The sequence below is a fragment of the Balaenoptera borealis genome (assembly GCF_965194805.1).
Source record: "Balaenoptera borealis genome assembly, chromosome: 2".
In the NCBI taxonomy this organism is placed as follows: Eukaryota; Metazoa; Chordata; class Mammalia; order Artiodactyla; family Balaenopteridae; genus Balaenoptera; species Balaenoptera borealis.
Window position 1 is genome coordinate 59258711 of NC_138867.1, and position 22660 is coordinate 59281370.

Here is a 22660-nt window from a genome sequence, read left to right on the forward strand (position 1 = left end):
AACATTATCTCCCCTACAAAGCCTTTCTTGACCCTCTCAGACATAGTTATTTCTTTCACTGTGATTTTACATTTATCAGTTCATACTTCTATTGAAGCATGTCATATAATATTTTAATTAGTATACAAGTCTTCTCCCGCTACCCTCCAACCAGATGTCTCATTTTTCCTTGTATCCACAGCACATCACACCATGCCTGAGACACACTAGGTGCTCACTAAATGCAAGATGGGTAAATGAATAATCAAGTGTAAGTCTCTGGTTTCCCTTGATCATTTGTTTTAGTTTTAATACCGGTATTGTAATGTTATCTTTATTTGTACTTTCTTCAACCCTTATTTTATGTTATGCCTGTAATACTATTGATATATAGACTCAGGAGTCTGGTAACAAATTCCCAAGTTTTGACACTTTTATAGTCTTTCATAAGAAGTGGTTTTAGTTCGTTATTAATTTTTCATGTATTTTATTAAATTTTTAAATGAAAATGTTTACAATCTTTTCAAGAAGTTCTGTTGAAATTAAGCAAAGTAACATTTCTTAAGTTGCTTTATTTTTAAAATAATAAACTGTTTTCAAGCAAATCAAGAAGTGAGCAAAATTTTTTGCTAAATTACTAGAGATTTTTCTATAATAAAATCAAATTTTTTGTCAGATACTCATGATCAAGTTCTTTTGCTCAAGTCTTAGATCCTGTGTGGTCCCTTCTGGCTTCTTTAAACAGACAGGAGTCCATCTATGTGAGCAGGTAGATGAATGGGTGGAATAAAGAGGCCAGTCTCTCTCTCCACATTCAAATCTCCAAAAATAATAGGATACATGTGTATAAAAGTGGTAAACCACTAATAATATTTAGAAGTCCACAATTCCTAGAGGAAATAAAATAATGAAAGCAATAAAACATTCAAGGAAAAGAATAAGTACCATAGTTAAAACACTGGCATCAAGACTCAAAACGTGTCTGATATCCAGTCACTCATGATTTGGTCTGCTTACTGTAGGAATTTAGATTGTTCTTATGTCATGGTCCACTTCCAGATAGGCAGGCCAGATCTCATGGGCGGGATCTGCATCAAGTCCATGACATAACTGTGCCGACCATTGATTATGCGGGCTGGACATACCCTTCATCGATGGAGATTTTTTTTTTTTTAAACATCTTTATTGGAGTATAATTGCTTTAAAATGGTGTGTTAGTTTCTGCTTTGTAACAAAGTGAATCAGTTATACATATACATATGTTCCCATATCTCTTCCCTCTTGCATCTCCCTCCCTCCCACCCTCCCTATCCCACCCCTCTAGGTGGTCACAAAGCACAGAGCTGATCTCCCTGTGCTATGCGGTTGCTTCCCACTAGCTATCTATTTTACGTTTGGTAGTGTATATATGTCCATGCCACTCTCTCACTTTGTCACATCTCACCCCTCCCCCTCCTCATATCCTCAATCCATTCTCTAGTAGGTCTGTGTCTTTATTCCCGTCTTGCCACTAGGTTCTTCATGACCTTTTTTTTTTTTTCCTTAGATTCCATATATATGTGTTAGCATACTGTATTTGTTTTTCTCTTTCTGACTTACTTCACTCTGTATGACAGACTCTAACTCCATCCACCTCACCATTTCGTTTCTTTTTATGGCTGAGTAATATTCCATTGTATATATGTGCCACATCTTCTTTATCCATTCATCTGATGATGGACACTTAGGTTGCTTCCATGTCCTGGCTATTGTAAATAGAGCTGCAATGAACATTTTGGTACATGACTCTTTTTGAATTATGGTTTTCTCAGGGTATATGCCCAGTAGTGGGATTGCTGGGTCGTATGGTAGTTCTATTTTTAGTTTTTTAAGGAACCTCCATACTGTTCTCCATAGTGGCTGTATCAATTTACATTCCCACCAACAGTGCAAGAGTGTTCCCTTTTCTCCACACCCTCTCCAGCATTTATTGTTTCTAAATTTTTTGATGATGGCCATTCTGACCAGTGTGAGATGATATCTCATTGTAGTTTTGATTTGCATTTCTCTAATGATTAATGATGTTGAGCATTCTTTCATGTGTTTGTTGGCAATCTGTATATCTTCTTTGGAGAAATGTCTATTTAGGTCTTGTGCCCATTTTTGGATTGGGTTGTTTGTTTTTTTGTTATTGAGCTGCATGAGCTGCTTGTAAATTTTGGAGATTAATCCTCTGTCCTTTGCTTCATTTGTAAATATTTTCTCCCATTCTGAGGGTTGTCTTTTGGTCTTGTTTATGGTTTCCACTGTTGTGCAAAAGCTTTTAAGTTTCATTAGGTCCTAGTGGTAGTACTGGTTGAGTCACCCTTCCGCTTTGGTAGAGGGAGTAAGAGAGTCACAACCATGTCTAGAGTTAATAAACATTTCATTTGCCATAGTTCAAATTACAAAACAGATAAGGTAATGTGTACTGCTTTGCTTAGAAAGAGATTAGTAACTGTTACCCTTTAAACACTCAATACCTTGTTTAACGTACTGTTTTCAAAATAAGACACACATTTCCAAGAACCGAATTTACAGCTAGACTAGAAATGAGGCCCAATTTTTAAACCTTCATCAGATCTTATGCATGCAAATGAGTGTTTCCTTCTAAGCAATCTCCATAGGAGGCCATACTGATACTGATACTGATGCTCTCACTCCCGAGGACATTTTTAGTCCCAAGGACATTTTGAGATCTCTTTTTGTGACCAATTTATACAAGATGACAAATCTTAAGGGACCCTTTGGCTTTGCAAAAAAACTTTTACCCAATTTGGTCATCTGTCTTATTCATGATATTTGATTTTTCACTGACACTTGGCTAGTTACAAAAATCAAATCCGGGGCTTCCCTGGTGGTGCAGTGGTTGGGAATCTGCCTGCCAATGCAGGGGACACGGGTTCGAGCCCTGGTCTGGGAGGATCCCACATGCCGCGGAGCAACTAGGCCCGTGAGCCACAATTACTGAGCCTGCGCGTCTGGAGCCCGTGCTCTGCAACAAGAGAGGCCGCGATAGTGAGAGGCCCGCGCACCGTGATGAAGAGTGGCCCCCGCTTGCCGCAACTAGAGAAAGCCCTCACACAGAAACGAAGACCCAACACAGCCATAAATAAATAAATAAATAAATATTAAAAAAAAAAAATCAAATCCACCCTCAAAGAATGAAGTTTTTCAAACAAATGGGCAAATTGTTTTATGTTCCAAGAAATTTTCAGCATTGGGCCTATCAATAGAAAATACAGTTTAAAATGATCAGTCTTTTAAACATTGCTTATAAAATACCCATTGCAAGGACAGGGCTAAGTTCATTGCCATTATTAATTATGAGAAATCAACCAGTGAAAGTTCTTTTCATTGGCTGAGACTTCTATTAATGAGACACCGACTAAAGGATCTCTTACTTATTTTTAACTTTTTATTGTGAAATAATTATAGACTCAGAAGAATTTGCAAAAATAGTACATAGAGTTCCATGTACCCTTCACTCAGCTTCCTCCAATGGTGACATGTCATATAACTAAGTGCAGTACAATATCAAAACTGAGAGATGGACATTGTCTAACACCGTTAAGTAGCTTATAGGTTACAAGAGGTCTTACTCAATCTTCACCATTTTTTACGTGCGTTTGTGTGTGTGTGTAGTTCTATGCAATTTTATCCCTTCTATAGATTCATGTAACCACCACAACAATCAAGGCATAGAACTCTTTCATCACCACAAAGGAACTCCCTCCTGCTACCCTTTTATATATGAACCCCTTCCACCCTTTCCCTGTCCCATGGCAACCACCAATCTGTTTCCATCTCTGTAGTTTTGTCATTTCAAGAATGTTATATAGAATCATCCAGTATGTAACCTTTTGAGGTTTACTTTTTTCACTAAGCATAACGCATTTGAGATCCAGTTTTTTGTCTCACCAATAGTTTACTCCTTTTTACTGCTGAGTAGTATTCCATTGTATGAATATTCCAGAGTTCCACCCCTTGAAGGACATGTGGGTTGTCTGTTTTCTTTTTCTCTCTTGCTATTACAACTAAGGCTGCTATGGACATTTATGTACAGATTTTTCTGTGAACAAAAATTTTCATTTTTCTGGGATAGATGCCCTGGAGTATAGTTGCCGGGCTGTACGATAGGTGCATATTTAGTTTTGTTAAGTAACTGACAAACTCTTTTCCAGATTAACTATACCATTTTCCATTCACACCAGTAATGTATGAGAGATCCAGTTTCTCTGCATCCTCACCAGCAATAGGTATTATTGCTCTTTGTAATGTTCAATATTCTAATAGGTATGTAGTTCTTTTGCTTATTTTCAGAAATTACCGATTCAGTTTATATGACTGGTACTGTGATAGTTCATTAGAGATGACTTTTTGTCTTCACAGTGGTTTCCTGAGTATGAACTCCATGGCTTATTTTATATTTATGTTAATTTTTTAGATTTAAAGATTATAAAAAGATGTGTTCTGTACTTCAACTTTACCAATATCGAGTAATAAGCAATCAAAACCTCACTTCAATCTCTTCTACCCAGTCTCATAATTTCTCCCATGGCACAAACATGCCCATGCCTAAAAATGCTCTCCTTCCTGGGGAAAACATTCCTACTGGCCGCATTCTCTTGTTTTTTGGAAGGGAAGGAGCACTAATGATGGGCTGCACTGGTTGTCTCTGGTTGATCACCCACAGCGTGAATTCATGAGAGAGCAGGCTTTGGGGCTACATGGCTGGGGATCCTGGGGGACAGCAGGACCATTGTAATTCTGCAGGTTTGCTGTGCTTCTTTCATTTCTAGGGAACAGCTTTCTGTGTTCAAAGTTAACTGGCCTCTATGATGACCCATAGATGAGACAAAGTGTAGGTGGCTAGGTTACTTGCAAAATGAACACTTTACTTTCAAACAAAATTCAAAGTGCACTTGACAGGCTGTTGCACTAAGTACTTGCGCGTCTGAGATAAAACAAACTGGATGCAATCTATGTTCCCCCTCAAGTTCATGCCATTCTTTGTGAAGAGGCCCAAAGTACTTCCTACTGCTAAAATGGTGAGTAGGAAACAGAATCCAGTGACAAAAGCAGCTTGTGGCTTCTGCTTTCCTTATATTTACCCACAATTGCATCTTGAAAATGATGTGACTAACAGTTATTGCAGGTAAAACATTTCATCATATTTGTTTCCTTACATACTTGTAATCATAAAATTACCTCTGCTGGTTGATAATGATGTATTTTGGAGGGGGGTTTGGAATTGGGGCGTTGTTTGTTTTTAATTTAATGTTGTTTGTTTTTAATTTCAGAGTAAGTTAAAGCTTTCCAGTGTCTGTCTGCCCTTTTTGACCTATATGAATTGACTTACCATTTAAATTGTCTTATAAATAGGAGTTTGAGCAGATGAATTTCAAAAACATACTGATGAGTAAAAGAAGCCAAACAAAAGACTATATACACACTGTATAATTCCATTTATCTGAAATTTAACAACATTTAAAAATAATCTATGGTGATAGAAATGAGAATAGTGGCTGAGGGTGGGGTGGTATTGGCTGGAAAGGCGCATGGAGAGATTTTCTGGGGTGTTCAAAATGTTCAGTAACTTGATCTAGGTAGTGGTTACAAGTTGTATGCTTAGGAGTTGAGCACTTTAGTTGCTGTTATTTAATTAAAATTTGTTAGCAACTGAAATGAAAAAATAAGAGGTTTGATTATTAAAAATCACAGACAATTGATTTTGGTTTCTCACTTCAAAATTTCCAGAAATTTTAAATTTTGCAAATTGTAATTTTCCCCAGCGCAAGTGAACCACTCTGCTTGTCTCTTTTCCTCTTCTCTGCCCCTCCCAGCTTCTTAATAGTTAGATTTATGTTGCAATGTCATGCATATTGTAACTGTTAAAATATTGTGAAGCAGGGTGAGGAAGCAATAAAAATCTATTAAGATCAGTTTAGGCCTTTAAAAATTCCACGATTCCTTTCACTCACATGACATCTTTCATTCCTTTTTTTGAAGTTTGGATCCAAGGAATTTTGCATGCTGTGGGTTGACATTTAGTTAATAGCATCTTTTGCTGAGGTTCCATTTTCTAAATTAACAAGATCAAGAACAGTGACCTGATGATATTTCTTTGTACATCTGGCACTTTTCCAAAAAGGAGGATTAGAGAAAAGATAGAAAGAGAGAGAGGGAGAAAGGGAGGAAGGAAGGAAAAAGAAAAGAGGAAATCAAACTTTCTCAATCCCTTTTATTCTAGGGCAAAATGTGTTTCAAATTTTTGTAAAAATATCAGATATCACCCTCTCACCAAGAAAATGAACAAATAATCCCACACGTATACACAAAATCTGTAGTTGAAGTGTGTCTGCTATTTCTTATTTCTGTCACTTGTGTCCCTAATACCTTGTGTCTTGGTATCTTCCTACTAAGCCATGAAAAAGATAAAATCTACATAGATCTACATATAAACCCCGGGGATAGAATCTACAGCTTGAGAAATTGAGCCAAGTCAAGTTCAGCTTCCTAAAGCATATCTGGGGATGGGTTAAGAAGGAAGGAAGAAGGCTGAAGTGTATAGTAAGAATCTGTCTAGGCACATAGTAGGTGCTCAATACACATTTCTTAAAAAGAAAAGGCTGGTGACAAAAAGTACAAATTAGTTATGCAAGTGAAGAACTCCTACAGCAAAGTGTGCGGCTAAGATAGTATAGTCGATAGGGAGGGCACCTGAGACTCCCATTCCCAGATTCTTGACTTGGAAATTTCATGTTTAAAAAGTGGGGGAGGGAGTAAGCCCAAGGTATACATAGGGAGTGTGAGAAATACCGAGGAAATACATTCATTGGAAAATCTGGAGCCTGCCGAATGCTAAAGTGTGCTTTCCGTCCGAGACAGTAAGAGGGAACTAGAAGCCTTTTCCATTAGGCTGCCCCCAACTTCTCTGCTTCGCTGCGCGTCCTAACACAGTGGGCTGGGCCTTCAGCCTAGGAAGAGTGAAGGGGCTAGGGATGCGCGGGAAAGGCGGGCCAGCAACAGGTGGGGAGGTGGCGGACTTTTGTCTCCGGGAAGGAAATCGGCTGCGCTGAAAGGGCGGAAAGCAGTAGCGCGCAGGACTTGTGTCTGCGGGGTTCCGGCGTTCTCGAAATCGCCCCGGGCTCCTCTAATTAGAGAAGGGATGCAGGGTGGCATTAGTTCCCAAACGTTTTAATCGAGCCTCTTTTCAATGGCCAGGGATAAATGTTGCCACTGTTACTCTGTGCTGAATGAGTCGCAAAGACCCCCGCCCGGCCCCCAGCGTGGCCATTCAGGGCTCTTTTCACAACCTCTAAGCGTTTCAGTCCCTGGGCCTAGCGACACTCCAGAGCGCTCCTAATTAGTCTAATTAGAAAGGTGGAATGATAGACGGAAAGAAGACAAAAAGTTGGGTTAGGAAGATGCTCAATGCTGCCAACTTCGGTTGGGTTGCCGCTTATTCTTTCCAGAAAGAAAAGGCCGAAAAGAAGGAGGCTGGAACAGGAGCCAACCCGCCCGCCCCGCGGAGTCTCGGCTCCCGCCGGATTCGCGGGCTGGGCGGTCGCTGACCCCGCGCTTCCCTTGAACAGCCGGGGCCGGCAGCGGGCACCTCCGGCTTCTCCAGGGAGAGTCTCCGGGCCTCGGGACGAGCAGCCTTCGCGGAGAGAGGCTGGAAGGAAGGGCCGCGGAAGAGCGGCACACGGCCTCCAGCCCCGGCCCGGCACCTCTCCACCCCTCCGCGTCCCGCGGCCGCCCCTGCCTCTCCCGGAAAACCGTCCAGAGGCGCGGCCGGGGCAGCGCGGCAGGCGGGCCCCGGGGAGGGAGAGTAGGGGGGTCGCGACCGGAAGAACAGTGCGGGGCCTCCGCGTCCTGCCACGCCACGTGGCCGCTCCCCTCGCCCTCCTGCCCCGGGCCTTGCGTGCTGTCGGCGCTGCGCCTCGTCCCAATAAAGCCGAAACCCCAAGAAGGAAATAACTATGGTTTGGGGATGAGGCTTAATTGCGTGCGTCGGTTGGGAATGTGCGTGCGAGGTTCCTTCGCCCTTCTCCGCGAGCAGGCCCCTCACCCGCGGCGCCGCCCCTCGGGGTCCCCAGCGCGTCCCGCGGCCGCGCGCTCCCGGTCGTCCAGCGGGGATCGACCCGGCCCCGCGCATTCCTGCGCTCGCCGCGGCCCGCGGGAGGCGGGGAGGGGAGCAGCGCGGGTGGCTTCAAGAACGCTGAACCTTTAATTGGGCCATAAATCAGACAGGGGAGTGCGGTGGAGTTTGTGCAGGTGTAAAAACAGAGGGGAAAGCCCGGGCCGAGCAGCCAAAGCGCTCGGGCAGGTCAGAACCTCCAGCAAACTAACATCTTGATAAGTCCGCTGACAACAAAATAAACAGTGGAGAGGGCCGGGGGAGGCGGGGAGCGCGGTCGCCCGCGGCCCGCTCGCAGCAGCACAGCGGCCGTCTTCTGGGAGACGGCAGGCCTCTCCTGGTTTTTTGTTTGGGGCTTCTTTTCGGGTGAGGGGGGTGGTTAGGGAGGAAGGAGAAGCGAAATTATCTCCCTTTTCGCCCTCTCGCTTTCAGCCTCGCATCCTGGTGGACAGAGGGCCCCAGGAGTATCAGACGGTGAAGGGTTAGGAAGTGCGCGCTGCCTCGCCGTCCCCTGCCAAGTCCGGGTGCCCGGGCTGTCGGCGATCGAGGGGCCGGTCGTTGCGCGTCGGACGCGCCGCCCTCGGCGAGCCGCGACGGGTCCCTGGGCCCCCTCCCAGACGCGGCGCCAGCGAGAGACAAACCACCCGCTCCCGCTTCATTTCAGGGGCTGACGTTGGGAAAACACTGCTGCGCCCCTGGCCGAAGGAGGTAACAAACCAAGTAGACAGGGAGATCAAAAATTAATTCGGTGCACTGCTCGGGAGCAAAACCCTGTCAAAACCCTATGGAGACGTTGGCACAAGCGGCAAACGGATTCACATACAAAGGAAAACAATACAAGTCTCGTTAGATCATTTTTCTGGACATTGTTTAAGGTCTGAAAGGGACCAAATCGTTTCAAAATGTTGCCAGTAAAAATTATCCTATGTGGAATGCAACTAATCCTTTTAGGTTCCTGTCAACTGTTTCCACAAAAGGAATCCGATTTTTCAAATCAAAGATCCAAAAGTCTTTGGGGAGAGATTTATTACATGCCAGAGCTTTAGTTACAGAATAGAGTTACAATAACAACTCGCACCCACCAACTCCCTAAAATGAGGGATCCCGTCCCACATAATTCTAATGACGTGTGGGGGATGGTTTGCTTGAGTCCTGCTAAGTATGCAGATGGGGGGGGAATGGGGGGGAATGGGGGAGGGGGAGGGGGAGAGAGGAGGAAGGCAAAGAAATATTAAATTCCTTAAATAGAAAAACAGAACACAGCGCCTCAGCATTCTATTTTTGTCCTCTGTACCCCTGGTTCCTTTTGAAGAAGAAAACAAGACCCAAACTTGGTGACCTGCCCTAAGTTCCTTGGCGATAACTTAAAGGTGAGATTAATCCTTGAGTACCAAAAAACTCTTCCAAACCCTGACTTCTCTGCGTTTGCATATTAATGTGTCTACAATTTTTGCAAGTGGAAAATATTTTAAAATTATAAAAGAATACAAGAAAAATATTTATTTTTATTTAAAATTTTTTAAAAATTTATTTTAAAGTTTTTCTTTGATTTGTAATAAAATGTTTTAAGAACGGGGAAAAAAGTGTCCTAGGGCTTTTCACTGTGCCTCTGTATTTGACTCCTTCACAAACCCACATGAACATAAACTCATTCCTTGTAGGTCACAGTCTCAGTTCACAATAGTCTGAGCATTTTTTGATGGGCCTGATCCCAAACCATCCTCCCCCGCCTTTTCAGTTCTTCACCAAGAACTGGTGGCTAGGGATAAGACTGATAGATGAACTCTTAGTAGAAAGCCTTAAAAACTTGAGAGGAAACTCAAATTCCTAGTTCTCTGCGTGGAGGAGTTTCGCACTGAGTTACCTCCATACCACATACGCCCCGATAGCTGTTTTAAGCACTTTGTGAGAAAACTGCCACACTAGAAAGATATTTTCAAGAAGCAACTTTAGTTTACAGACAATCGGGATTTTTTTAAAAATGGTTCTGTTAAATGGGGAAATGAAAAAATTATCTTCCTAGTCTTCCCTCCACCCCACTGTTTCCTACTGAAATGGCTTGTTCCTCTGGTTGTGCGAGTATATGTTTCTGTTATCAGAGGCAGCGTGGTGGTGGGAATTCTTTCATTTGTTCCCTACATTTAAATTGGGACTAAAGGGATTTGCAATGTAGCAGGTGCTCAATAAATACTGAAGACTAATCCCACTTTTCAAAGCTTAGAGGTTAAAGAGATGATCGGTAGATAAATAACTAGAGAAAAGGAATAGAACAAGAGACTAGAAGAATGGATTTAAGACACCACCGGTTTGTTTATTTTAGAAGGGAGGAGAAAGTTATCTGTCCAGATACACATCTGGCTGAGGTAAGAGAAAACACAGTGCCACCTCTTTTCTTCTCATTATTTCTAGAAAGGGTTAAATAACAATTTATTTCATAGATAGGGTGGGAATGTTGAAGAAAGATGAGTCTTACAGGAGGCCAAAATTTTCTCTTAACTAATTTAAGGATTTGGGTGTACTCCAACGTTTAGAAGTTTTTCTTTTTATTTCCTGGAAGAATAAGGATGTGGGAAAGAAGCCACAAAGGAATCATCATTCCATACGTGTATAGGTTTTGTGTTTTCCAAAGTATTTTCACATAAATTGGCTTATTGATTCTCTAAGCCCATCACCACATTTGCCAAATGTATAAATGAGTGTGAAAACTGATCTAATATTTTTATTTTTAACTGAGTCTTATTTCTTCTGTTGCAGGTTTTGGAGGGATTTTGTTGTTGTTTTTTGGTTTGTGATTTTTCCCCCCTCTTCCCAGTCAATCATTTAACAGAATATAATCTCGTCATAGTCATTTTCATATATATGAAACTGCATAAAAATAATAAAAAATAGAAATAGAAAACGGTTATTTTTCATTCATTATAATCCTTCATTATTGACTTGTCAGAAAATGTATCATATCCTTTTATTGCTGAAAATATCTGCCTTTTAGTTATATTAAAGGGAATTCCTAAGCAAGTGTTCAAAGAAGCTTCTGCTTTCTGCCATAATTATCTGCCCCCCTTTCTTTGCCAGTCTTTTATTGATCAGAGTTGTAATTGAGAGAATTCGTTGTTTGTTTCTGTCTCCCTCTCGGACAGACAGACCTGAGCAAGGCCCATGGCCTCAGATCCATCCTCTCCCACCCAGGCCTGCCTGACCCTCTCTTGGTGCTTGCGAGGACTTACTGGACCTATGGATGCATTACACAGAGTTGCATTCCGCCTAACGGACTCGATAGATCCTCCTTAACGGTAGCATGCTTTGTACAGGGAAACATCCTATCTTGAAAAATAGAGTCACTCTCACTTTAAGATTAGAAAAATATCCTTCCAGACCTTCTTCTAATTTCAAATGCAGAATTAGAATTTTCCAGGTTCTCTAAATAAAGCTTCTGATTTTAATAGCCTGTTTCTTCCTGAAGTGGGGTTTTGTTGTTTTTTACAGCCTAGAATTTAGAAGAGTTTTTAAAAAACACTTTCTCTAGAAAATCAGTGTTACCTTACATTAAGCACTGTCTCTTGAAAAAAATCACCACCTACACTTTCCTTTGCGGTCTGCAGCTCACAATTAGGTGCGATCCCCGCAGTGACTCCAGCCTGGATGTCCTCATAAGGGACAAGTAGTGGCTCCAGCGCCTGCCCGAGGAGGCTGGGCTTCAGTGAGGCTTCTGGTGGCGACTGGCAAGGATGGGGTGTTCATGTCAAGGGAGAGATGTGATTCCAGCAGGTGGTCTGGGATGCCCGCACCACCACCATCAAGGCATTTTAGGGAGATCTGTGGCCCGGCAGTTTGGAGCTCCGGGAGGGGCTGCCCCTCAGGAGGCTCCGGTGCAGTGCATTAACCGTGTAGGGGCTAAAAGAATGCACTCAAGCCACATCATACGCAGCCGTTCAAAGTAAAATCTTCGAGAGTGGGGGGAGGGCACAGTCTCGGAAAAATAATTTGCTTTCTCATTAAATGTTAAATCAGTTTATCTGACTCTTACATACTCTTCCCATTTCCACATGAAAAGGATGTGATCCTAAGTCTGGTTATAAAGACCTACTTAGCATCTTAGCAAAAAGTTCTGCCAGTTTGGCAGATTCTGAGCGTTAAAAATCAGTGAGAGAAGCCGAGGAAACTGACAAATATTACAGAGGTGAAAAGGTAAGCCGTGTGTGTGTGTGTGTGTGTGTGTGATGTTTTAAAGAAGATTGCTGATGCAAAAAAAAAAAAAGAAAGAAAGAAAAAGGGATATTAGGAGAGTGTCATGTAGAACTAGGTGGAAGAAGCTGATATATCTGAAATAATTAGCTATCAATTCCAAATGCATCCAAAACAGGGGCTGCGTATCTCTGGGAAGCCCTGAGTGGAAGTGGCAAGGAGGAGAATCTAGCAAAAACACCAAAAAAGTGTACAAGAAATAAATGACTCTTCTACACAGTGACCTCTAAGGCAATCACCCTACCACAGTGGGCATTTAATCAATCACAATGATGGTAACACAGTGGCGGTGTGATGTAATGGCAACAAAATGGGATTTAAATGCTGACATCCCAGTAGCTGTGACCTTGGGCAAGTCACTTCATATCTTTTGAGCCTTGATATCTTTATTTGTAAAGTGGGGTCAATAACAATTATTGTCCTCACTATTTCACAGTGTGGTTGAGAGGAGTATTAGTGAAAATCCTTTTGAAAAGTTAATGTGTGCTGAGGGTAGTTACTGGAATAGACGGGAAAGGGGTTCTTGGGTACTGGTAACATCTGCTTCTTGATCTGAAGCTGGTTACACAGGTGTGCTCACTTTGTGAAAAGTGGTTGAGATTTGTGCATTTTTCTGTATGTATATTATACTTCCCTAAAATGTTCACTTTTAAAAGGTAGAGTAACTCAGAACAGTTTTTAAAGTTAGGATGATAATGCTAAGGACAAGAAAAGTTATAAATATGAAGCTTACAGTCTATCCTCACTTCTCTTCCTAGCCACCTTATCACACTTGGAGACTCTGGACTCTAAACAGGGGCTCGATGATAAGAATCAGCTGTTTTCTATGTGTGTTTTTTGCTTGTTACTGAACAGTAGTTTCCTGGTAAAGGAAGCAGGAGGAATGAACCAGGAAGTTTCCTGCATGCCAGAGGGGTCAACAATAAAAAGAAGGGAGCCCAAGCTGTTCACATCAAGGGAAAGATGTGATTAGAGAGATGTGACATGCAAAGAAATTATTGGAGAAGTGAATTCAGTTGGCAAAGTATAAGCCCCAAAGAGCCCTGAGCAGCTGGTCATGATCAGATTCTCCATCTTTCTGTCAAATGTAATTGTATCCGAGTTGGCAGGGTATTTATTGCTAAAGTCGAAGGGCCAGATTTTACACTAAACATATTTACACATTTACATTCGTGGCCCTATAAACACTCCACGTTTCACTGGCCATGACATCAAACACATTTACCAACAAAAAGCATATGCCTAATTACAAAATCATAGGGGAGAAGGGAGGCAAGTGGCAGCTGATGGGCAATGAGCGTGCCTGCCTGCGTGTGTATATGTGTGACCCAGCTGCAACACCAGGAAACCAGTAGAGACAAGAATGGATACTGACAATGCCGGGCCCACTTTACTTGTCCTCTGCTCCCCAGGCCTATCTGGTTCAGTTCTAAAGAGGGAAGGGGACCCCTGGCATTCCAATTAGTCCCAGGGCTACCCCGCCTTGGAGAAGCCCAGAGAGACCAGGGTCCTTTCTGGGCAGATTTCTGATTTGGATTGAGTTTGATGCTGATATGACCTTTAATTTGCCCCTAAATGACTTTTCTCAGTCAGTTATAAAAACAGGTGTGAGCAAAATGTGTAGCCAGCAGAGAATTTCTAAACTAAAATTAGAGTTCTTAATTCCTAGCTCTGGGTAGTAACATCAGATCCCTACCCATCAATAGCAGTTGTAATAACACTGTTAGCTGCTCCAAGCTTGGTCCTCAGTCAAGCAAGGAAATCAGAGCCACCAGAGCCAGAGAGAGAAAAACAAAACAGGCACAACCACTGGCCTCAGACAGCCTTTAATAAATGGCACAGGCTGGTATTCCATCAAAATAATCACCTTCCATCAGAATAACCACCTCCCCCAGCTCTCTCAGAGGACAGGCTAGAGGAAGACATGGTGGGTTTAAAAAAAAAAAACAAATTGTGAAGGGCAGAAACCTTCCCCCCAAATAGATGCTTACTACATTCACTGTAAGAAGTTTGATAACAAATATACCCCAAATTCCAATTCCATCAGCAGAAAGTTAAGGCAGGAATGGGCCACTGAGTAGGGGACAGGGAAGTGGAGATGTGCAAACAAGATGCCTTAGTGAGTAAAAAATGGGTAAAGTCCTCACGATTTTTTTCCTTCGCCTCCTCAGTTTCTTTTTCTTTTCTTTTTTAAGAGGAAGGGAAGTGCCTCTTAAATTCACGGGATGGGGATGGAGAGGAAACACGTTGTTGAGCAGAAGCGCTAGCTTCTTATTTTAAAGAAATAAAATAATTACCCAATAGAGAAGAAAGAAATCAACCAAGAAATGATCTAAGGTCATGACACCATGTGTGGTACAAGGAGCAATTCAATCCATAAGGGCTTCATTACCCCGGCAATAGATAACATTTGGCTAAATCTAGCTGCAGATTAAATCGCCACAGCACAACACAGCCCTGAATGGAGAGGCTCCTTTTTGTGTGGTCCTTCTTCGGGAGCTGCCTGAACCATTAGCCCCAATATATCCTTCTCCCTATTAACTGCAATTCCCTCCCAACTGCGCTTCGGTCATTTGTCTCCAGGCTCTACGGGGGCGTTTGATGAGCAAAGAAACAAGGAGAAGGGGAGAAAAGCGTTGGGTTAATGAGTTGTAGCAAATCCACACTTTGTAGTCGGGAGGAGGAGAGCTGGTGGCCAATGTTTGTCCAACTGGTTTATTTTTCGAGACCCAGCCTATTGAGGAAGGCTTGTTGAAGCAGGCTTCGTCCTTACAAACACACAAACATCCTTCTGTTTGCCTTCAAAGAAAAGGGGACCGGAGCTGGATTTGCATGCGAATGAGGAGCCGCGGGAGGAGATGTCCTTGCCCATCAAAGGCCGCGGTAGCCGGGCGGCCCGGCGGTCTTTGTTCCAGCACCTGCTCGCCCCGCGGCCTGACGGGGCACGCCCCGCTCTCCTCGCTCACCGGGTCCAAGGCACAGGGCTCACTCCTCGCCTGCCCCGCGGCCCTCGCTTAGCGGCCCACGGCCCACCCCTCACTTGCCCCACGGCCTTCGCTTTCTCATACGTCGTCCGCCCGTCGGCCAGGCCCACGGAGCCAGCAAAGCCGATGGTGGAACCCCAAACCCTGAGGGTGGAGGAGCTGAACTCGCAGACGCAAAACTCGAGACTGAGGCAGGCGGGTCTACTTTACCTTCTCTCAGGAATCGGGGCTCACGATGCGCTTGCGGGGGAAGCTCCGGGTCCAGGACCGAGGCCAGCGCTGGATAGCCCAGGCCTTCTTGTCATTCTCTTAAAAGCACTGAGAACCTGGGCGGGTGAAGCCCGTCCCTGCACTTTTTTAAAGATGCAGGAAACTGGACAGAGAGAGGGATTAGCCGGGATTCCCAGGTTTCAGGACATCCAAACATCATGCAAATAATAATAATAATACACACGGTTTTGTTCTTTCACTCTCTCTTCCTAATTACTTTCAGATATACATTTCAGATTTATGCGTTACAGAAGGCTGCAAGGCCCGTCAGCAGTGCTTGTGCGGTTTGGGCTCGGCCTGCTAACGTCTGTTCACCCAGGGCGCCAGTGGCATCCGGACATTCTGGGTTCCAATGTCTCCTCTCCCTTAGGTGGGCTAGGGTAAGAGTAACTTTGCATATAAGATTTTGTTCTAACGAATTTCAACTTATATCTATGTATTTAGTGGTAAATTTGGGGGTGACTGTGTTTACTTTAACCTCTTATTTAACCTCTCCCTAATATCTCATAGGGAAAAAAAAACACACAGAACTTAATTTTGAGGGCGTGAGAGTCAGTTTTTTCCCTCCCTAAAAAGGGAGGGAAGGACAGGGCATCAAGAATGAATGTCACTGAAAAATACTGGCCTATAATGAAGTCTTTGTTAATTTGCTAGGTTAAATCTCCAGCTCTTCAGATATATCTGTCCAGATATTTTTTAAAAATTAACAGATTTAACCTCTGCAACTCACTGATATTAAGCATTTAAATTACTTATTACATATGCCTTGGTTTTATCTGAAGCCCACAACATCGGTAGTAATCAAAACTAGAGTTTCACATTTTTTTCAGAGAACTATAAACTGCCTGCAACAAGTAGTCAGTGAAAACAAAATCTGAAAAAAGATATCCTAAATCACCCAAATTGTATAAATATAGGTAGTTCAGTAAACACCTGATGCATTTTCATTTTTATTCTTTAAAGAGTATACTATCCAAAAATTAAAGGTTTCCCTTACATACTCTAAGTTTTTCATTTAAACTAGAATTTCAAAGTTAAGTTTGCCTTTTAGGATAAAAACTTCTTTATGCAACTACTGGAATCCTTTCTGTCAAAGAAAATAGTTTTAAATACTAGAGCTTTCAAATACAATTCATTTTATCTATGTAAATAGTTTCTTATTCATGACTTTAAAGCTATTTAACTAATGATCAGCTCTATTAAATTCTTTCTAATAAATTTTTCATCCAAAAATTTCCTATTTGCTTGTGTTGCTTCCATTATAATATAACCTTATGTTGCAGAGTTTTTACATATGTATACAATATTGTGCTCAAAAAAGAATGGCAGTTAAATGGAGTGGGAAACTCGAAAATAAGTTTTAAAGTTCTGTAAAATTATCAATATCTTAAAGAACTGTGGCTTTTATTTTGAGTAGGCTCAATGCTCTTCAAAATGGAATCAAATTAAGATTTGAAATGTATACCAAAGTAACTTTTATTTGTAGTCGTTTAAAAACAATTTCTCATCTCCTGCAATGGTTTTGACTTAGAAAGTATAAATGAAAAATCATGGCATGATGCTTTTGTTGTCTTTGAAAATATTATTTTTCTATTTCATAATGGGTTCCTACTTATCTCACAAGGAAACTTTTTTAGCAGAAGAGACAAACTAAGAAGGGGATGACTGAAGCCGATTCTTTTTGAGAATTTTCTCTGAAAATTAAGCATTTATTTCTGAAAAAGTGTAAAAATCTTACATTAGAATAGTACAATAATAATTGCCAGTCAAAATTTACAATACTCCTTGCAAAGAATACGAAGTAAGTATAAAATAAAAATTCCTCATGTCTATTATGATACAAAACACAGGTTAAAATAAGAAATGATAATTCTGACTTTTTTCCTTATGTAAACATGTTAATCATTTTTTTCTTTTCATGAAAAAGTACACCAGACAAGTGTCCTCAAATAAAAACTATTGCTTCTCTGGCATTCTTCGGGACCTTTACTATTTTTGTATTAATCTTCTTTTGAACATTATCGATCTTTTTTTTTCCTTTTTTTTTCTTTTAACGCCTGGACCTGAGACTCTCTAGACCTCAAAAAGGCTTAGGTTTTAAAAAATTTCCCAAAGTCAAGGAAGCCCCTTGTGCCTAGACAGGGCGGATCCCCACCAGCACCCTCTTCCTCCCCGCCCTAGGTTGGGGGGCTGCAGCATAGGGCGACTTTGCATAAATAAGGGACCTCCAGAGCCGAAAAGCGCGCCCTAGCAGTTGCCAGACACAGTCTCATCTGAGAAGCCAAAGCGGTGGAATGGGGGCGCGAGGTCGGAAAGGGCCGCGCCGGGAGGAGGGAACAAAACACAAAACCACCCAGATGAAAAGAGGAGCCGGAATTCCTACCTTCTCTTTCTCAAGCGCACTAACATAGCGTTATTAACAATTTGAGATCCTAGCAGTAAAGTTCTCGACACTGGACAGGGCAGTCCCTTGGTGCAGAGTCCCCAAGGCGGCGGACGAGGAGACGGAGGAGGCGGCGGCGGCCGCGGCGGCCACGAGGGAGCGGGTGAGCGCGGCGGCCGGCCCCACGGCCGCCTGAGCCGCGCAGCCGCCGCCGCCGCCGCCGCCGGACCCGGGCGCGGACGGTGTCCCGGGAGAGGGGGAGGGCGAGGCCTGCACGGCGACGGCGGCCTGCGCGGCGGCGGCGGCGGCGGCGGGGCCCAGGCTGCCCCCGATGATGCTCTCGATGGAGAAGGGCGAGCGCGCCAGCGCCGAGGCGCCCGGGCCGCCCGCCTTGGCCGCCGAGGCCTGCAGGGGGCCGGGCAGGGTGGCGCCGAGCGGGTGAGGCCGGTAGCCGAAGGCGGTCCGGGCCAGCTCCGCGGCCGCGCCGTGGGGCGTTGGGGTCGGCGGGGGCGGCGGAGGCGAGTGCGGGTGGAAGGCGGCGGCGGCGGCAGCGGCCGCGGCGAAGAGGGCCGAGGGCGGCGCGTAAGGCGGCAGCTGCAGGCCGTAGCCGCAGCCGTAGGGGCCGTAGCCGTAGGCGTGCGGGGGCGGCGGGGGCGCCGGCGGGAAGAGCGCGGCGGCGGCGGCGGCGGCAGCAGCGGCGGCGGCAGCTGGGTCCCCAGCGCCCCCCGCACCCCCGGCGCTGCGCAGCAGCAGCGACTCGGCGGCGGCGGCGTTGGGCGGGAGCAGCGGCTGCCGCTTGAAGCGCTTCCTCCGGCGCAGGAAGCTGCCGTTGTCGAACATGTCGGCGGACTCGGGGTCGAGTGTCCAGTAGTTGCCTTTGCCGGGGTTGCCGGGCTCGCGGGGGATCTTGACGAAGCAGTCGTTGAGCGAGAGGTTGTGGCGGATGCTGTTCTGCCAGGCGGGGAACTTCTCCCGGTAGTAGGGGAAGCGGCCGCTGATGAACTCGCAGATCTCGCTCAGCGTCAGCCGTTTCTTGGGGCTCTGCAGGATGGCCATGGTGATGAGCGCGATGTACGAGTAGGGCGGCTTCACCAGGGGGTTCTTGGCGCCGCCGCCCGCGCTCACGCCGCCGCCCCCGCCGCCGCCCGCGCCCGCGCTGCCGCCGCAGCCGGTCCCGGCCCCTGCCACCGGGGCTGGGCCCGGGGGCGCCGGCGACCCCCCTGTCCGCGGGGCCAGCAGGATGTCATCGTCGTCGTCCTCCTCCTCCAGGTCCTCTAGTTCGTCTTCCCCGGCGTACGAGCGCCGCCGTCGCCGCCGCTGCGCGGGGACAGCCAGCCGGGGCACGCCACCGCCGCCCTCGTCGTCGTCCTCCTCTTCCTCGTCGTCTTCGTCCTCGCCCTCCCCCACCACGTCGATGTCTGTCTCCTCGGCGAGGCCGGAGGCATCGGACATCTCCGTGCTCAGGGTCATAGCTGTGGCGCGGCGGCGGCGAGGTGGCCCATAGGGGCGCCGGGCTCCGGGCTCCCGCCGCGCCCCAGCCCAGGTCCCGGGCGGCTGGCCTGGCCTGGGGGCGCCACAATGGGGGGCGCCGCCGCTGCTCAGGCTGCGCGGCGGCGGCCGAGGCTTGCGCTGCGACTTTGTAACTCCTGCGCCGCCGCGGTAGCCCCAAGACCTCCGCGCTTGTTTGGCTCCGCGCGCACCCCGCCCGGGCGGGGGACTTGATCTTCCTCCCTCCCAGCGGCCTTCGCCGGCTCAGTCGAGGAGGGGGTGCTGGGGCTCCCGGGCGAGCAAGTCAGAGCGTCGGGCGCCCGGGAGGATGCGGGATGGTTGAGAGTCTAGGGACAGAGATCGGCGAGGAGAGGGCTGAGTCCAGGAGAGGGCGGACCTTTCCTCTGCTTATAGCAGAAGGAGGCCTGTCACATGGTGTGCACGTCAGAGCGCTACCGAGGCAAGGGAAAGGAAGCCTAGGAAAGCAGCCCCGCTCGGGAGAGAAAGTTCACCCAGAGGAGGGAGCAGCAACTGAGAAGAGGGGGGAGGAGACAGGACCCCACCATTCGTTACCAAAGGGGCTGAGACCTGAAGTACGCGCAGGCCCGCCGTGGTCTGACCAAGGGCCGATGCACGAGTTAAGAGTTCCCAGTCTCCTCTTCAATTAGCCCTCAACCCAAACCTCAGAAGCACTCCCGGGACGCGACGGTTTGACCACTCGATGGCCTATCGGAGCCGTCCAGCCAGGAGATAACTAACCACGCCGTCGTCTGAGGTGGTCCCTGGGGAACGGCCCTGAGGTCTGCTGCGTTGTTCCATATCCCCCAGATAGGGCGAGCGGCTCCCCACCGAATCTGATGAGAAACCCCCCAGTTTAAGCACAATAATAATTGTTTATTGACCTTTTAACCTGTCCCCTTCGGTTCTTCTCCAAAGACGTTTGTTTTCCACCATCTGTTAATAAAAATGCTGTTAAGCTGGCGTTTTAGTCACTTATCTGCAACTGAATGCCCTAGAAACTTGACAGCTAAACTAAGCCGCTCTAATGAGAGGATCTGACAAATTTCATGGAAGTAAAGAAAGTAACCATTGAATGCAGAGAAGGAATAGAAATTTTTAGTGAAAACCCAAATACTCACCAGAAAATGCTTCTAGGAACGACTTTAAAAAGTTCTTTCACAAGGGGGTAAGGGATTCTATAGTTATCAGTAAGAGGAACGTTCTAATCAACACTCCACAGTAATCTCGAAATACTTAAATTACTAAACGTGTACACATATCTCTACTCAACCAGGCTTAATAATAGAAACTACAATGATAAAGACTTTCACACCAGCTTTTTAAAAAAAATTTTTTTAATCCACTAAATATTTCCAATAGGTACTGGTGAGAAGAAACGAAATAATTTTTAAAAAGAAGATTCAAGTTCTGTTCAGCCCAATTTTCCTTTTCAGGTGACAAGGTAGTGGAAATATTTCAAATACGATGGTATTTTAAGTACACCTATCTTTGTCACCAGCTGATTTTATTTTGGCTAGTGGGAAAATCCTAATAGTTTGTGGAATTCATACATAGTCATACCTTTTGGATTTTTGCATTTCCTAAAACACTTTTATTTCAAAGTGGGGACCTTGCCTCAAAATTTTAGCTTCCTGATTAAAATGATCACTTGACAAGAACTGAGGATCAAAAATCAATGGCTTTATGTAGGAACAATCATCAGCTGCCCTTGTGTATATCATTTTATGGATCAAGCAGTTTTCACGTTTCCAAACGTTTCATTACTCCCCTTATCAATTACAGAGCCTCAAAAATAAACTTACCCCACCTAAGACATTTTTAAATCAAGTTTTTGTTGCTCAGGACAGCTATCAACCAGTGATAGTTACAAATGACCCATAAAGTCCATCATAGATCTTTGGAAGATGTATGAGAACGCCTCAAAGTCCTAAATAATTTTTCACCGACTGTCGTTTGATACATGGCTGAACCATCTAATTATTGTAATAGGTTCAGCATTAACCTGAGCCAACATTAATCAGCACTATTAATCAGGCATTACATTGCTTTGTTGATGTAGCCAGGAGACCTTACCAAGGGGTTCACTTTTACATTTGAAAGTTTGTTTTATAAGTACTCAGTCGATATCTAAATAAACACCATGATTTTCGCTGCACTGAGGGTTGGTGTGTGGCTAAGTGTTTAAAGCTGAAACGGAGAGGAAGAAATTTGTTCGCAGACCCTTAGTTACTTTAGATGATCAGTTACAGCCGTCATTCCGTTCTGCTACCACCTCCGTGGACTTGTCTAACGAAGGAGGGCGGGGAGATTGACTTTGCAGTTCCGTTTGTAACCTTGCCCGAAGGTCCTTCCCCAAAGGGTTAAGAGCTCATCCCTGAAAACCTTTGAAAAAACGTGGCAAGTTATCTTCTGGCCACTCAGGGGAAAGTGTTAGGATTTACTGGAGGTTAGAGCGGAATATCAATCCAGGAGAAGCACTGCAAGGATAGAGAGCGTTAACGGAGATTTGGGTGAGCTTTACTAAAGCCTCGTGTTTGTGCACGCCACTTGTTCTGTTTGCTTTAGTTAAGCTACACGTTTGTATACCACCTTTAGCTCCGCGCTCGTGAAATTCCCCAGCGCGGAAACCCAAGCGTTTCTTCTCCCGCGCGTCCCCCTTTCGCCTTCTTTGTCCCCTACCCGCGGGCCTTCCGTCCTAATGGGCTCCCAGCTCTCGGCCTCTACTGGGAAATCTCCACTCCCACCCCTCAAGCTGGTACAAGATCAAGAAACTTTTCCTTGTCGCGGGCGGGGGACGTCGCGGCGACCCCCCCTCCGGCGCGCCCAACTCGCGCGGACGCGGAAAGCGGCGGGGCTCTTGCGGGCCGGGCGGTGATGGGGGAGGCCTGCCTCCTGGCGGCGGCGCGGAGCTGGCCCCGGGCTGGCCCCGAGCCGGAACGCGGGAGGCAGCGGGTGTTTTACGAGTGTGCCAGGTGGGCTCCCGGGCTTCCCTCCCCCTGGGCTTTGGGCGGCAAGGCTTTTTCTTTCTCGAGGCCCCACGTCGCCTTCTCTGCGGCAACTGGAGGCGTTTCCCTAGACTGCAGGTTTCGGATATTTTCCCCTGGCGGTTTGGGCGCTCCAGGAGCCCTCCCG

At 45.6% G+C, this 22660-nt stretch overlaps 1 protein-coding gene across 1 annotated transcript; it reads right to left on the reverse strand.

Moving 5' to 3' along the window:
- Window positions 1-9665: 9665 nt before the first annotated feature.
- Window positions 9666-20573, reverse strand: FOXD1 (forkhead box D1). The gene has a single exon (XM_082377997.1). The coding sequence runs from the start codon at window positions 19487-19489 to the stop codon at window positions 18053-18055; it is 1437 nt and encodes a 478-aa protein (XP_082234123.1). The 5' UTR covers window positions 19490-20573; the 3' UTR covers window positions 9666-18052.
- Between the last annotated feature and the right edge of the window lie 2087 nt (window positions 20574-22660).

Bases quoted from the DNA above. Each gene is read 5' to 3' on its own strand.
- FOXD1 (XM_082377997.1), bottom strand. From the start codon at position 19,489: ATGACCCTGAGCACGGAGATGTCCGATGCCTCCGGCCTCGCCGAGGAG.